Source organism: Dasypus novemcinctus, chromosome 5, assembly GCF_030445035.2.
Source record: "Dasypus novemcinctus isolate mDasNov1 chromosome 5, mDasNov1.1.hap2, whole genome shotgun sequence".
In the NCBI taxonomy this organism is placed as follows: Eukaryota; Metazoa; Chordata; class Mammalia; order Cingulata; family Dasypodidae; genus Dasypus; species Dasypus novemcinctus.
The window spans coordinates 114,088,851-114,103,865 of NC_080677.1; the positions used below are offsets into that span (position 1 = coordinate 114,088,851).

The window sequence follows — 15,015 nt, forward strand, 5'->3', positions numbered from 1 at the left end:
GCCTTCTTTTCTGTGAATGTATCTCTGTTTCTTTGTCTCTTTTCTTCTTATAAGGATACAAGTTATATTGGATTAAGGTCCCATGCCACTCCAGTATCACTTTAATCTTGAAATAGTTGCATCTGTCACAACCCAATTCCCAAATAAGGTCCCATTCTAAGGTACTGGGAATTAGGACTTGAACATATCTTTTAGGGAGGGCACAATTCAACACATAACAGTCAGTTTTCCTCTGGCCCTCCAAAATTCATGTCCTTCCCACGTGCAAAATACATTCACCTGATCCTAAGATCCCCAAAAGTTTTAACCCATTCGAGCATCAACTCTAAGCCTAAAATCTCATATAGATAAAATTAAAAAAATAGCCCCAAATCTTCTGATTTAGAGGATTTAAATCCTCTAATTAACATGTGGATAATTACGACTCTACATATGATCCATCCTGACACAAAATTCCTCTTCCTGTGAAACTATAAAACAAATAATCTGTTTACAAAATACAGTGGTGGGATAGGCATAGAGTAAATGTTCACATTTAGGAAGGGAGTAAATGGAAGGAATAAAGCAATCACTGGTCTAAAGCAAGTACCCAGGTCAGCAGCACAAATTATGTCGATTTCAAGAACTGAGAGTAAAACTCTGCAGCTCAATGCTATGTCCTCTGGGCCCAAAGAGGTTATCCACCCTTTCTGCCCAAGGTATAATTCTTCCTCCCTCTCTTCCCTCTGCTCTTGGAGTCTTTCATTTCATCCCGTCTCTGTCCCATTTAATCCAAGCAGGCAATGATTCTGCTTCAAGACAATGTAAGTTTTTTATCAAGCACTTCCACACTCTCCTAGCCTCTACCCGTTACTCAATCCAAAACCATTTCCACGTACTTAGGTATTTGTTACAGCAACAACCCACTTCCTGGTACCAAAATCTTAGTTTTCTAGTATTTCAATATCCAAGTACTACAAACTGGTGATTCAAAGCAGCAGAAATTTATTCTATCATAGTTCTGGAGTCCAGAAGTCTAAAATCAAGATGTCAGCAGCACCATAACCCCTCAAAAGGTTTTAGGGAAGAATCCTTCCTTTCCTCTTCCTAGCTTTTGGTGGTGCCAAGTGTTCCTTGGCGTGTAGCAGCATAACTCTAGTCTCTGCCTCCATCTTCACCTGTGTTTTCTCTATCTTCACTTGGCGTTCTTTGCATCTGTGTGTCTGTCTCTTATCATAAGGACGCCAGTCATAGTGTATTAACAGCACACCCTACTCCAGTATGACTTCATCTCAATTACACCTGCGATGATCACATTACCACAGAAGACAATTTTAATGACTGTCATATAGTTTAGGTTTTTGTTAGAATAGTAGTATATTTCTAGATATCAACTTACATATTATTCAGTTTTTACTGCATTAAAAATTCCTTAGAATCTCAATGACTTACAATAACAAACATCTATTTTCCTGCTCATGATCTGCAAGTAAGTCATGGCTCTCCTAGGCTAAGCGGGGAGCACTTTGAATTTAACTCCTGACTGTGGGTTGGGTTCAGCTCTATTCCACCTTTTTTCCTTTCCCTGGACCAGCAGTCAGCCAGGGAATGTTCTGCTCATGGCTAATCACAGGAGGAAAAGAGAGCAGGTCAAACCATTTAAGTGTGTTTAGAGCCTCTGCTTTACATTTCACTGACATTTTACAAGTCATTTGGTCAAAGACAACATCAGTGAGATGGGACTATATAATTATATAATAGTGAAAGAATAAAAAATTGGGAACATTTCAGGGGACCTATTCCCAGAGAGGGAGTAATAAAGGTTCAAACTCCTTTTCATTTTCTAGGAAAAGCAAGGAGGCTAATGTGGCTAGAGAAGAGTGAGCAAAGAGAAAAGTAGTAAGAGATGAAGTCAGATAGGAATGGGGAGAGTTTGAAGGAGCAGGTCACATAAAGTCTTGTAGAATTAGGAGTTCATCTTTTACTCTGAATGGGTTTGAAGAGTTTTGATCAATTGGAGAAGAAACTTGATCTGCTTTTAAGTTTTAATTTAAAACTTGACCTTGGCTGTCAAGTGGAGAGTAGAATATTGGACCACAAGGCATACTGATAGGAGGCATCCAGAAAAGAGAAAGTAGTGATTGGTCCATTGTGGTAGCAATAGAAGGGATGAGAAATGATCAGATTTTAGATATAATTTAAAGATAGTGTCATGAGAATTTGCTGACAGCTTGGATATAAGATTGAGAAATAGAGAGGAGAGAAGGAAGTCTCCAGAAATTTTGGCCTGAACAACTGGGGTTTGGAGCTTCCATTACATTGGGACGATCTGTGGGAAGAGCAGATTCAGGTGAGAATATCAGGATTTTCATTTTGGATATGTTATGTTTGTGAAGCTCAGTGGACATGTACATAAAGAGGGAGGTCAAATAAGCAGTGAATATAAAAGAATGGAGTTCAGTGAAGATGACCATGATAGAGATACAAATCTGGGATTCCTCAGCATATAGATGGCATTTAGAGCCATGAGACTGGATGAGAACAGTGAATCAATGAGTGTAGATAAAAATGAGAGATCCAGCATTAACAAGTGGAGAAAAAGAGGAACAGGAAAGAAACTAAGAAAGGGAAGCCACAGACATAGGAAGAAAACCAGGAGAGTGTGGGGTTCTACTCCTCTAATACACCATACCTCTTTTGGGTGTATTTCATTTAGTTGAGAACTGGCTTTTTTTAAAAAAAGACTTTACTCCATTTGGCTGAAATTATTTTTATTTTATACATGTAGCCAGTTATGTCTGTTATACTACTTTACTTCATATGAACAAGAACAAAAAAACCATCTTTTATGTAATATTTTGACATACAGTCTGTTCTAACCTATTTGTTCTATAGCATCAATCAGTACTCCCACCATTTGCTAGAAGTAAGCAAACAGTGGGAGTAAAAGGATAAACAACCAGTTGTGGAGCAGTAAATCTAAAATTAAAAAATAAGAGAAGAAACAATATTTTCAATCCTTTATAAATATGGCCATGCTTTCATAGGAATATAGCCAGATATTCTTGAGTAACCTTGCGAGGAGAGAAAATGTGGTGCAATATAGCACCCTCATACAGCTACTCTTAAAATTCCTTAAACAAAAATCTATAAATCCACACATCTGCAGATATCCATAAAATACATATTCAAGATAGGAAACATCACATAGTCTTCAACATAATAAGTATTTAATATTAGTTGGTCAATAAGGTGTGTCAACAAAGTAATGTGAATGCTGTTTTCAACAAACACAATATTTATAATACCAAAGGAATTCTATTTTCTTTGAGATAATCATTTTAAGAGATGATACAATCATTTCAATAATGTGTTTGTACTGATTATTCAAAGTTAAATGAGCCTATTAAAGTTATGATAGTATTCCTTTTGGGAAATGGATTAAAATCAGAGTAATATCACTGCTGGATATAAGGTAACTTTGACATTATGTTAAGTGGTAAAATTGATTTTCTTCTCTAGCTACTAAATCATATTTAGAAGGTGTATGAGGACTCTATTCGTTGGAAGTGGCAAAAAATCCTTCCAAAAATATTTGAACCAAAAAAGGACTTTATTGGTTAGTATATAAAAAGTCCAGGGACACTAAATCAAGGCTGATTTATCAATGGCTTAAATCAGGGGCACAATTGATGGCACCATGACCCTGCTTTTTTTCCATTTCATTTCTCATTTCTACTTCTTCCTGGATCATTCCATTCTCTGACAGGCTCTTTCCTCTTAGTGGTAAAATGACTATAGGAGCTCTAGCCTTACATTCTTCCAATGTTTAGTATAGTAGAGACAGCCTCTTTTCCTGTAACTCCCTCAAAAATCCAGGGATTGTTTCTTAACACATAGATTATTTGATAAGCCCACCATGGAGCTGGGGAGTCACCAAGACATGATGGACTAATAGTGAGTAAAGGTTAAGTCCCCAAATAAAATTAAAGGCAATTTCCAGAATAAAACATAATGGGTTCTGGGGACATAAACAACAAATACCCAGGGCAAAGTCCAAATCAGAAAAAGTTTCAATCAATCAAATATCACAAGAATAAATGTGTTGACTCCTCCCCTACCCTGATATTTTCCTTTCTCCTTTTTTCTCCTTTTTCCCAACCTTTCCTTTTCTCCTCTACTATCCTCAATATTTTGAAAGATAATACACAAACCTCAGGACACTCATGGATAAATATTCATACCTATTCCACAATTCAAACAGATACACACACGGACACACATCCCCTCTAGAATAACAATAAAAACACCTGTTGTATTCTGTGTGATCATTTTCAAGAACCAAATTAATTTCTACCATCTTCAGATGTTGATGTCCCACATTTTCGATATTGACATCCCTCCCAAGATAGTTTTATTTAACATCATAAAAATGTTAATTGAAAATAGATTGAACATAATACAAATTAGATTTTTAACTTCTAAAAATTAAACTTTTAATTCTGATTTGCATGCAGTTATAAGAAATAATTCAGAAAGATCTTATGGACCAATTTCCAGTTTCCACTTATGTTAACACCTTGCAAAACTATTGTGCAATATTGCAATGAAGACATTGGTACTGATAGTCAAAATGATGGATATTTCCATAAGTACAAGTATCCCTCATGTACCCACTTCTCTCCTGACCTTACCCCTTCTACCCCTGGCAACCATAAATCTGTTCTCCATTTCTATAGATTTGCCATTTCAAGAATGTTACATAAAAACTCAGCCAACAATACTTTTTAACAACAGAAATTTTGGATAATTAATTATGAGAGCTCTAGAGTATAGAGCTATACTCAAGTCACAAATTTTGCTTATTAATAATTGAGTTAATCACCTTATTTTGAAAATAAAGAGTAAAAAACTTTTTAAAACAAGAATGTTATATAAATGGAATTATATCATATGCATATTTTGGGATTGGCTTTTTTCAGCATAATTCTATCAACTTGGATGACCAAGTTGATGCATGTACTGATAGAACCTTCCTTTCAATTGCTGAATAGTATTGAATGATATGGATGTACCACAGATTGTTTAACCAAGGTAGTTTTCAATTTTTGGTTATTATGAAAAAAACTGCTATACACATTAGAGTACAGGTTTTTGTGTGTGCGAACATTAGCCCTCATTTCCCTGGCATAAGTGACCAGAAGAGCAATTGCTGGGTCATATAGTAGATACATATTTAGATTTTAAGGAAACTGCCAAAGCACTTTCTAGAGTTGCATTACTTTTCCATCACCAAAGTTACTTTCCCACCACCAATGTATGAGTGATCCAGTTTCTTGGCATCCTCTCCAGCATTTGGTGTTGTAACTATTTTTTATTTTAACCATTTGATAGCTATGTGGTACTATATCATTGAGGTTTTATGTGAGTTTCCCTAATGTCTAATGACGTTGATCTTCTTTTCATGTGCTGTGTGCCATCTGTATATCCTCTTCAGTGAAACATCTCTTCATATTTTTTCCTTTTTTTTATCTTTTGAAAAAAGATATCTTCGTGTTTTTTGCCCATTTTCTAATTAGAATGTTCGTTTTCTCACCACAGAGTTTGGAGAGTTCTTTAGATATTCTAGATACTATTCCTTTGTTGGATTTACGGTTTCCAAATATTTCCTCCATTTCTGTTGCTTGGTTTTTCATTCTCTTAAGAGGGTCTTTCTCAGAGCAAAAATTTTTAATTTTTATGAAGTCCAATTTACCAATAGTTGATTTCCAGATAGCAGGTATTTTTGGTATCATAACCAAGAACTCTTTGCCTACTTGTATGTCCCAAAGATTATCTCCTAAAAGTTTTGTAGTTTTGCATTTTGTATTTAAGTCTGTGATCCATTTTGGTTAATATTTATAGAAGGTATAAGACTTAGTTTGAGGTTCACTTTTTGCCTATGGATGTCCACTTGGTCCAGCACCATTTGTTGAAAAGATTGTCTTCCTTCCGCTGAATTGATTTGTCAAAAATCATTTGGTTTTGTGTGATCTATGTCTCTTTTAGAAATAAATAAAAAACATTTTTAAAAATTGTTTAAGCATGTTTGTGTGGGTGTATTTCTGGGTTCTCTAACCTCTATTCTGTTCTATTGATCTATGTATCAATCCCTTTGCCAGTACCACAATCTTGATTCCTGTAGCTATATAGTATTCATTTTATAAAATGAATTAGGAAGAGTTCCCACTTCTACTTTCTAATAGAGATTATATAGAATTGTATAGATTGTGTTAATTCTTCTTTAAATATTTAATAACTCTCTCCAGTGAAATGATCTGGGACTGGAGTATGTTTTTTGTTTTGTTTTGTTTTGTTTTTTGGGGGTTGTTATCCATGATAGTTATAGAACTATTCAAATTATTTATTACATGTTTTGTAAATTGGGGTAGTTTATATTTTTCAAGGAATTGACCTGTTTGAGTTGCTATTGTTATGTGTTTTAGTTTGCTAAAACTTGCTGGGAGCAATATATCAGAAATAGGTTGGCTTTTATAATGGGAATTTATTAGGTTAAAAAGATTACACTTCTGAGACTGTGAAAATGTCCAAATCAAGGCATCATCAGAGATGCTATTTCACTGTAGGTTGGTTGCTGGTGACCCGGGATTCCAGCCATGTGGCAAGGCACAATGGTAGCTCTGCAGGTCTCTGCCTTCTCCTCCAGGATCACTTTCTCCATGAGCTCAGCTGTGAGCAATCAGGCACATGGCAGGGTCTGCTTGTCTGTCCCTTCTCTTCTTCTTGTTTCAGCTTCAGGCTGTTCTGTCTGTGGTTTTTCTCTCTTTCCCAGGTTCTTCAATATCTGGAGGCTTCTCTCTGTCACCAAAACTTTTTTTCCCCTGTGTTTGTGGCTTTTTTTGCTCAATTTTTAAAAAGATTTTATTTTATTTATCCTCCCACCCCCTGTCATTATTTGTGCTTGCTGTTTGCTCTCTGTGTCCGTTTGTTGTGTGCTTTCTATATCTGCTTGCCTTCTCTTTAGGAGACACGGGGAACTGAACCTGGTGCCTCCCATGTGGAGGTACTCAATTGCTTGAGCCACCTCAGCTCCCTGGTTTGTTGTGTCTCTCATTGTCTTTCCTCTTTGTGTCTCTTTGTTCCATCATCTTGTTGCATCAGCTCACTGCACCTGCCCATTGTGCCAGCTTGCTGTCTTGCTTGTCTTCTCCAAGAGATACCAGAAACCGAATCTAGGACCTCTCACTTGATAGGAAGGAGCTCAATCCCTTGAGCCACGTCCACTTCCTTATTCCTCTAGTTATAAAGGACTCCAATAAAAGGATTAAGACTTACCCTGGGTCATGCCCTACTGAAGTGATCTATTCAAAAGAAAGGTCCCCATTGATGGGCCCTTAATAGTGATGACTGTACCTATGAACCTTTACTTTTGAAATTGAAACTTAGCCTAGTATCATAGGGTGCCTAAGAGTTACCTCTTGAGAGTCTCTTTGTTGCTCAAATATGGCTTGTTTCTAAGCCAAACTCAGCATATAAATACATCACCTTCCCCCCAGTGTGGGACATGACTCCTGGGGATGAGCCTCCCTGGCACCAAGGTATTACTACCAAGCACCATCTAGCAATGCAACTGGAAAAAGACCTTGACCAAAAGGGGGAAATGGTAAAGACAAATGAGTTTATATGGCTAAGAGACTTCCAGAATCCTCAGGACTGGGGAATGAACAATGGACTAGTATAAACTTACTGTTATTTTACAATAGATTTATTGTGATTCTAACAATAGAAGAACTTTTATCATTGATGTGGAGGCAGTGGCCACTGGAGGTTCTGAGGGGAGAGAGGGGGAAATAGCTGTAATTTTTGGACTTGGGAATTATTCTGAATGACATTGCAATGACAGATACAGGCCAATATACATCTTGTAATATCTTACAAAAATGTGTGGAAGATAGTATAAACTACAATGTAAACTATAATCCATGCTAGTGGAAATGCTTTAAAGTGTGTTCATCAGTTGTAACACATGTACCACACAAATGAAGGATGTTGTTAATGTGGGAAAATGTGGGAAGGGTAGGGACTGGAGCATATGAGAATTCCCTATATTTTTAATGTAACATTTATGTAATCTAAGTACCTTTAAAAAATAAAAATAAAGAAGTATATATGCATAAAGAAAAGGAAGATCCCTTAATTGAATCTAATCAAAAGGTCCCTTCTACAATGGGTTTGCAGGCACAGGAATGGGTTCAATTTAAGAACAAGATTTTTGCAGGTCCACAAAGGATTCAAACCAGCACGTTATGTATTTGCATTCTTACCTTAATATCCTTTTGATGTCTGCAAGTTCTCTAGTGATATTCCCTGTTTAATCCCTGATATTGTCAATCTGCATCTTTTCTTTCTTTGTCAGTCTTTGTCAATTTTATTGACCTTTTTGAAGGACCAGCCCTTCATTTCACTGATTTTCTCTTTCATTTTTTAGTATTTAATTTCACTGATTTCTATTCTTATTTTTATTATTTTCTTCCTTCTACTTGCTTTGATTTTATTTATGCTCTGCTTATTCTAGGTTATTGAGGCAGAAGCTTTTTTATTTTGAGACTTTTCCTCTTTATTTCTAATAAATGCATTAGTCCTGTAAATTTCCCTCTCAACACTGCTTTAGCTCCTCCCCCCTCAGGCTTTGTTGGGGTGCATAGGGGTAGGACCACAGTTTTTATTTGGACTTCGGCTGGTGTGAAGCAGTTATTTTCTTAAAATTTTCTGTCCCTTTTCCTGGTCTTGGGCCCAGAAAGCAAGTTTCTGTTGGGGCTTTCTTCTGTGTGCATCCATTCACATTTCTGGGTTGCCAGCTTCCACAACTCCAAATCTGGGATATATAAGACAAATAAGGATGCTGGAATAAATGACCACAACCTTTGTGACTTAAACAATAGAAATTTATTCTGTCAAAATTCTGGAGGCCAAAAGTTCAACATCAGTTTTACTGGGCTGAAATAAAGGTATTGGCAGGGCATCTGTCTCTCTCCTGAATCTCTAGTGGAGAATCCATTCCTTGCCTCTTCCAGCTTCTTGAGGGTCATTCCTGTCTCATGTCCCCTTCCTCCATTTTCAAAGCCAGCAGTGTTTCATATTCAAATCTTTCTCTCTGATCTCATCATCATATTGTCTTCTGCCTTCTGTGTATGAGTGTAACCTCCCTTTGCCTCTGTTTTATAGAGACAGTTATGATGACATTTAGGGACCATCCATGTAATCCAGGACAATCTCATGTCAAGATCCTTAACTTAATTATATCTGCACACTTTTTACCACAAAGGTAACATTCACGGGTTCCAGAGATTAGGACATGATGTCTTTGGGTGGTCATTATTCAGCCTACTACAGGGAAGAAGTCTTGTTAGTGACTCTAATGTGGCCTTCTCTTATATCACAGGGTGAGAAGTGGACATGTTATGCTAAGCAGTTGTGAAAGTTCTGACTTTCCACTAGGCTTTCACTTACACCAGTACAGGGAGGAAGAGGAGAATGCCTCGTTACTGCCAGATGGGGGTGAAAGTCTAGGCTCCCAATGTGGTGTCCATCTACCCTGCAGGGCCATGGGGAAGGGAACTTATTACCACTGGGCAGTGGTTAAAGTCATGGCTTCCTATTCAGCTCACCTCAGTGAAGGGGTTGGAGAGTCTTATTACAGTATGGCAAGAATGGAAGTTTAGGCTCCCCATACCATTTTTGTTGGTGTTGGTGGGGGTAGGGTTACAGTTTTTTGGTATTTTTTAATTTTTTTTTTATGGTATTTGGCTGGAGTAGAGCAGTTCTTATCTAATAGTGTTCTGTTTTACTAGTCTTCGCCTTCCCTGATCCTCTGGTTAGAGATAAAGACTTTCATTGTGTGTGTGTGGTTTTTTTTGTTCTGTACTCATTTATGTTTTGGAGTTGCTAGCTTCTCCAACTTTAATTCTGAAATACATGAGGCAAAAAGAAAACACGCTGTTGTGTTGCTCCCCTGGTCCTGAATTCCCTAACTGATCTGTCTTTTCCTTTTCACCATTTAGAGTCTTCATGTTTGTTTTATATATAATGCCCAGGGCTTTTATTTACTTTATTTTATTTTATTTTAAGATTTATTTATTTATTTATCCCCCCCCCCCCCCGCCCCCCTGGTTGTCTGTTCTCTGTGTCTATTTGCTGATTGTCCACTTCTGTTGTTGTCACTGGCACGGGGCTCTGTGTTTCTTTTTGTTGCATCATCTTGTTGTGTCAGCTCTCCGTGTGTATGGTGCCATTCCTGGGCAGGCTGCACTTTCTTTCATGTTGGGCTTTCCTTACGGGGCATACTCCTTGCACTGTGGGGATCCCCTACATGGGGGACACCCCTGTGTGGCAGGGCACTCCTTGCGTGCATCAGCACTGCACATGGGCCAGCTCCACACGGGTCAAGGAGGCTCAGGGTTTGAAACCATGGACCTCCCATGTGGTAGATGGATGCCCTAACCACTGGGCCAAGTCTGCTTCCCTGCCAGGGGTTTTAGTTGTACTTAAAAGGCAGAGTAGAGAAAACTACTTCTCTATCTTCCCAAAGATAGATATCTTAGGATAGTTTTGTGTCTGCATTTATACTGTTTTTGATGTTTTGATTAAATATTGATTTTTAAATCTACCCTTTTGCCTAGCTATCATTCAAGAAAAAATTTCTGAAAACAAAGAAGGAAAGAAATTCTATGATAGCAAGTCATACAAATGCCAGAGAAGAGCAAGAGGTAAATCTTCACTGATCTGGTTGTTAAGAGTTTTTTGGGGGAAAAAATGATTGCAGAGAATAGCAAGTTATTTCCTTTTACTTCTTATACCCTATATTTTTTCTCCAGAAAAATAGAATGATTAAAATTTTGCTGATGTTATTTACTGTTTATAAATTCACAAAAATAAAAGCTTAACAGATGAGAAGAGGGTCTTAAGAGGATCCCATATTTAGATTTTACTTATATTACTGTGGTGGCTTGGTACTATGTACTGCCCCAGAAAAATGTGTTCTTAACCTTAATCCATTCCTATGAGTGTGAGCCCATTGTAAATAAAGCCTTTTTTTGCCATTATTTCAGTTAAGATATGGCCCAACTGAATCAGGATATGTCTTAATCCTATTTCTGGAGTCTTTATAAGCCAAATGAAAAATGAAGTCCAGACACACACATACATATATATAGAAAGCCAAGGGAAGTATCTGAAAGTCAGAGAAGCCAAAGGAGGCCTCCAAGAGCACTGCCATGTGACAGAAAAGCCAAGGAACAAAGATCATTGACAGCCGGCCCCAGAATGCCAGTTTTCTGGGAGAAATCATGACCTTTATGATACTTGATTTTGGACTTCTCCTAGCCTCAAAACTATGAGCCAATAAATTCCCATTCATTAAGCTATCCCAGTGCTTGGTGTTTGGTTTAGCTGCCAGGAAACTAAAACAGTTTTGGGTACCAGGAATGAAGTGCTGTTATTACAAATACTTAAAAATGTGGAAATAGCTTTGGGATTGGGTAATGGATAGAACTGGAGAAATTGTGAGATGCTTGACAGGAAAAACCTAGATTGCTTTGAAGAGATTTTTAGTAGAATTGTGGACCTTAAAGGTACTTTCAATGAGACCTTAGAAGTAAAAGATTATTGTGTAATTGGAAATTGGAAAAAGGGCAACCCTTGTTATATAGTGGCAGAAAATTTGGCAAAGTTATATTCTGATATTGGATTGAAAGTGGAACTTGAAACTGATGAACTTGGATATTTGCTTGAGGATATTTCCAAGCTAAGTGAGTAAGGTAAAGCCTGCTTCTCCTTGCATTTCTAAAGTAAAATGTGAGACAAAAAAGATAAACTGAGTACTATTAATAAAGTCTTAAATTCAAAGAAAATAGAAATGGATGGTTTGGAAAATTCTATCAGGACAGCATGCCCTGAAAATAGGGCCAAGAGTGACTCGGGACTTCCCTGAGCTTCTGGAAAGTGAGTCACTGGAGAATAGGACTCCATGTAGGGATTAACTGAACATGGATTCCATCAGCCATTTCAGTGCAAGTCAGGATTGGAAATGCAGTTATACCGGAAGGATCTATTGTTTGATGATTTGGACCCCTATGAACTGCACATAAAGTCTACAAGGTTTTTTGCAAAAATTGTATGAGCAGAACTACTGCAAGCCTGGACTAGAAGGGACAGAGAAGGGACAAATTGAAGGAAGAATGACTTTGAGGGCAGAACCATGGAAGCCAAGGTTTGGAGTGAAGAGATCTCCTTGGGCCAAATGAATGGGCCCATCTATGTGAATGGAAAGGACAGGTTCACCTGGTGTTTGGAGGGAGCAAGCCATCAGCCCCAGTGCTTGCAGAAGATGAGTCTTCCACCCCATTATTCAGGGAGAGTGATGCCTCCCCAATGCTCAGGGAAGGTGGGGCCTGTGCCCCAATTTTCACAGAGAGCCTGGCCACCATCCTGATGCTTGGAGAGGGTGGGACCCTCAGACCAGTGTTTACGGAGAACGTGGCCACTGTGCAAGCATTTGGAAGAGGTGGGGCTGCTGCTCTATCAAGACTGGAGGACAAAACATTGATTGATGGTTGACTCTCAAACCTAAAAATAGAATGGAGTTTGCCCTGTGAGTTTTCAGAACTGTTGGGGGTACCCCTGTTTTCTTTCAAATATCTCCTTTCAGGAATGAGAATGGTTATCCTATGCCTAATGCTACATTGTATATTGGAAGCAGATAAATGTTTTCTAGGTTTAACAGGTCCACAGAGAGAGGAGAATTGTGCCCTAGGACAGATCACATCCATAACCAATTTTGATGAGTTTGTACTTAGTATTGTTACTGAAATTACTTAAGGTTTTGGGGTTGTTGTGATGGAATGAATGCATTTGAATGTAGAAAGAATATGCCTTTTGGGGGTCTAAAGTGGACTGTGCTGGCTTGAAACTGAATACCCCAGAAAAACATGTTCTTAAACACTTAATCTGAGTTTCATGGTGGGAAGAAGTAGGGAGGTCCAGAACTCAATCTGTCTACTAAAACAACTATTAATCAAGGAAGAACTTCCTGAAACAACTATTTTGAAATTCCAGCTGCCAGAAGAATTCCAGCTGTACAGCATCCAGGGAAGAGTAGAAGGGAGAGGCTGATAAATTATGGTAAAAAACAATAAATTATTCTCTCCACACAGTGACTACCAGTGCCCATCCCCAAACTTGTGGCAGGCTGCCATGCAGTGCAGACCATGGCTAACTACTGATGACAGAAAGGGACAGAAAAATCTTCCCCAAGACAGGGATGGGCATGGCTGATCACTGATGACAGCTTTTTTTTTTTTTTAAAGATTTATTTTTATTTATATAATTCCCCTCCCCTCCCCCGGTTGTCTGTTTCCTGTGTCTTTTTGCTGCGTCTTGTTTCTTTGTCCGCTTCTGTTGTCATCAGCGGCACGGGAAGTGTGGGCGGTGCCATTCCTTGGCAGGCTGCTCCCTCCTTCGCACTGGGTGGCTCTCCTTACGGGTGCACTCCTTGCGCGTGGGGCTCCCCTACGCTGGGGACACCCCTGCGTGGCACAGGACTCCTTGCGTGCATCAGCACTGTGCATGGGACAGCTCCACACGGGTCAAGGAGGCCCGGGGCTTGAACCGCGGACCTCCCATGTGGTATACAAATGTCCTAACCACTGGGCCAAGTCCGTTTCCCTGATGACAGCTTTTGATTAGCAAATTCATATTGCTTGGGGCCTGGCTCTGAGGGCAGCTATTATTTCAATCTGCCCTGGACAAATATGGGGCAACCATTGTAAAAATGGTCAAGGAGATGAAGTAAAATACAGAGAAATGTGAAAAGGCATGAGAACAATGAATGAACAATATGAAAATCTTAGTAAAGAGATAGAAATTTTAAAAAGGAACCAAACAGGCGGCAGACTTGGCCCAGTGGTTAGGGCGTCCATCTACCACATGGGAGGTCCACGGTTCAAACCCTGAGCCTCCTTGACCCGTGTGGAGCTGACCCATGTGCAGTGCTGACGCACACAAGGAGTGCCCTGCCACGCAGGGGTGTCCCCCGCGTAGTAGAATCCCATGCGCAAGGAGTGCACCCCATAAGGAGAGCCACCCAGCATGAAAGAAAGTGCAGTATTTCCAAGAATGGCGCCACACACACAGAGAGCTGATACAACAAGATGACGCAACAAAAAGAAACACAGATTCCTGGTGCCACTGATAAGGATAGAAGTGGTCACAGAAAAACATTCAGCAAATGGACACAGAGAGCAGACAACTGGGGGGGGGGGTAGGGAGGAAAAAAAAAAAAGGAATCAAACAGAACCACTAGAAGTGAAGACCACAATAACAGAAATGAAAAATTTCCAGGAGGATTTCAGCAGCAGATTGGAGGTGACAGAGAATCAGTCAACTTGAAGACAAGACAATTGAAATGAGTCTGTTTGAGGAGCAGAAAGGAAAAAGAATTATAAAAAGCAAAAATATCCCAAAATACCTCTGGGATACCATCAAATGCACAAATTACTCATTATGGGAGTTCCAGAAGGAGAAGAAAGACAGAAAGGGACAGAAGGAACACTCAAAGAAATAATGACAGAGAACTTACCACACTTAGCATATTACATGAATATTAACATCCAAGAAGCCCAAAGAACACCAAACAGGATAAACATGAAGAAAATATAACCCATCATATATTCATCACACTATCAAATGCAAAGGACAAGTAAAGAATTATGAAAGCTACAAGAGAAAAGCAGTGTTTTACGTACAAGGGAATTTCCAATAGATTGAGTGCAATTTCTCATCAGAAGCTGTAGAGGCAAGAAGATGGGCTGAAATAATTAAAGTGCTAAAAGAAAATAACTGTCAGCCAAGAATTTTACATCTGGTGAGACTATCTTTCAAAAATGAGAGCGATTAATCCATTTCCAGAGCAAAAGCTGAGCGAGTTCATCACAACTAGACCTGCCCTACAAGCAACACTAAAGGGAATTCTTTGGTCTG

General features: G+C 38.7%; 1 protein-coding gene across 3 annotated transcripts in view; it reads left to right on the forward strand.

Annotated features, from left to right (window-relative positions):
* Positions 1-15,015, forward strand: part of AGBL3 (AGBL carboxypeptidase 3) — an 85,295-nt gene that overhangs the window by 52,976 nt on the left and 17,304 nt on the right. For 2 of the 3 annotated variants that reach the window (XM_058297408.1, XM_058297407.1), the window contains exon 13: positions 10,659-10,745. The exons of the other annotated variant lie outside the window; for it this stretch is intronic. In XM_058297408.1, the coding sequence (XP_058153391.1) occupies positions 10,659-10,745 (87 nt within the window). The remainder of the gene's footprint in view (positions 1-10,658; positions 10,746-15,015) is intronic. 3 annotated transcript variants of the gene reach the window in all.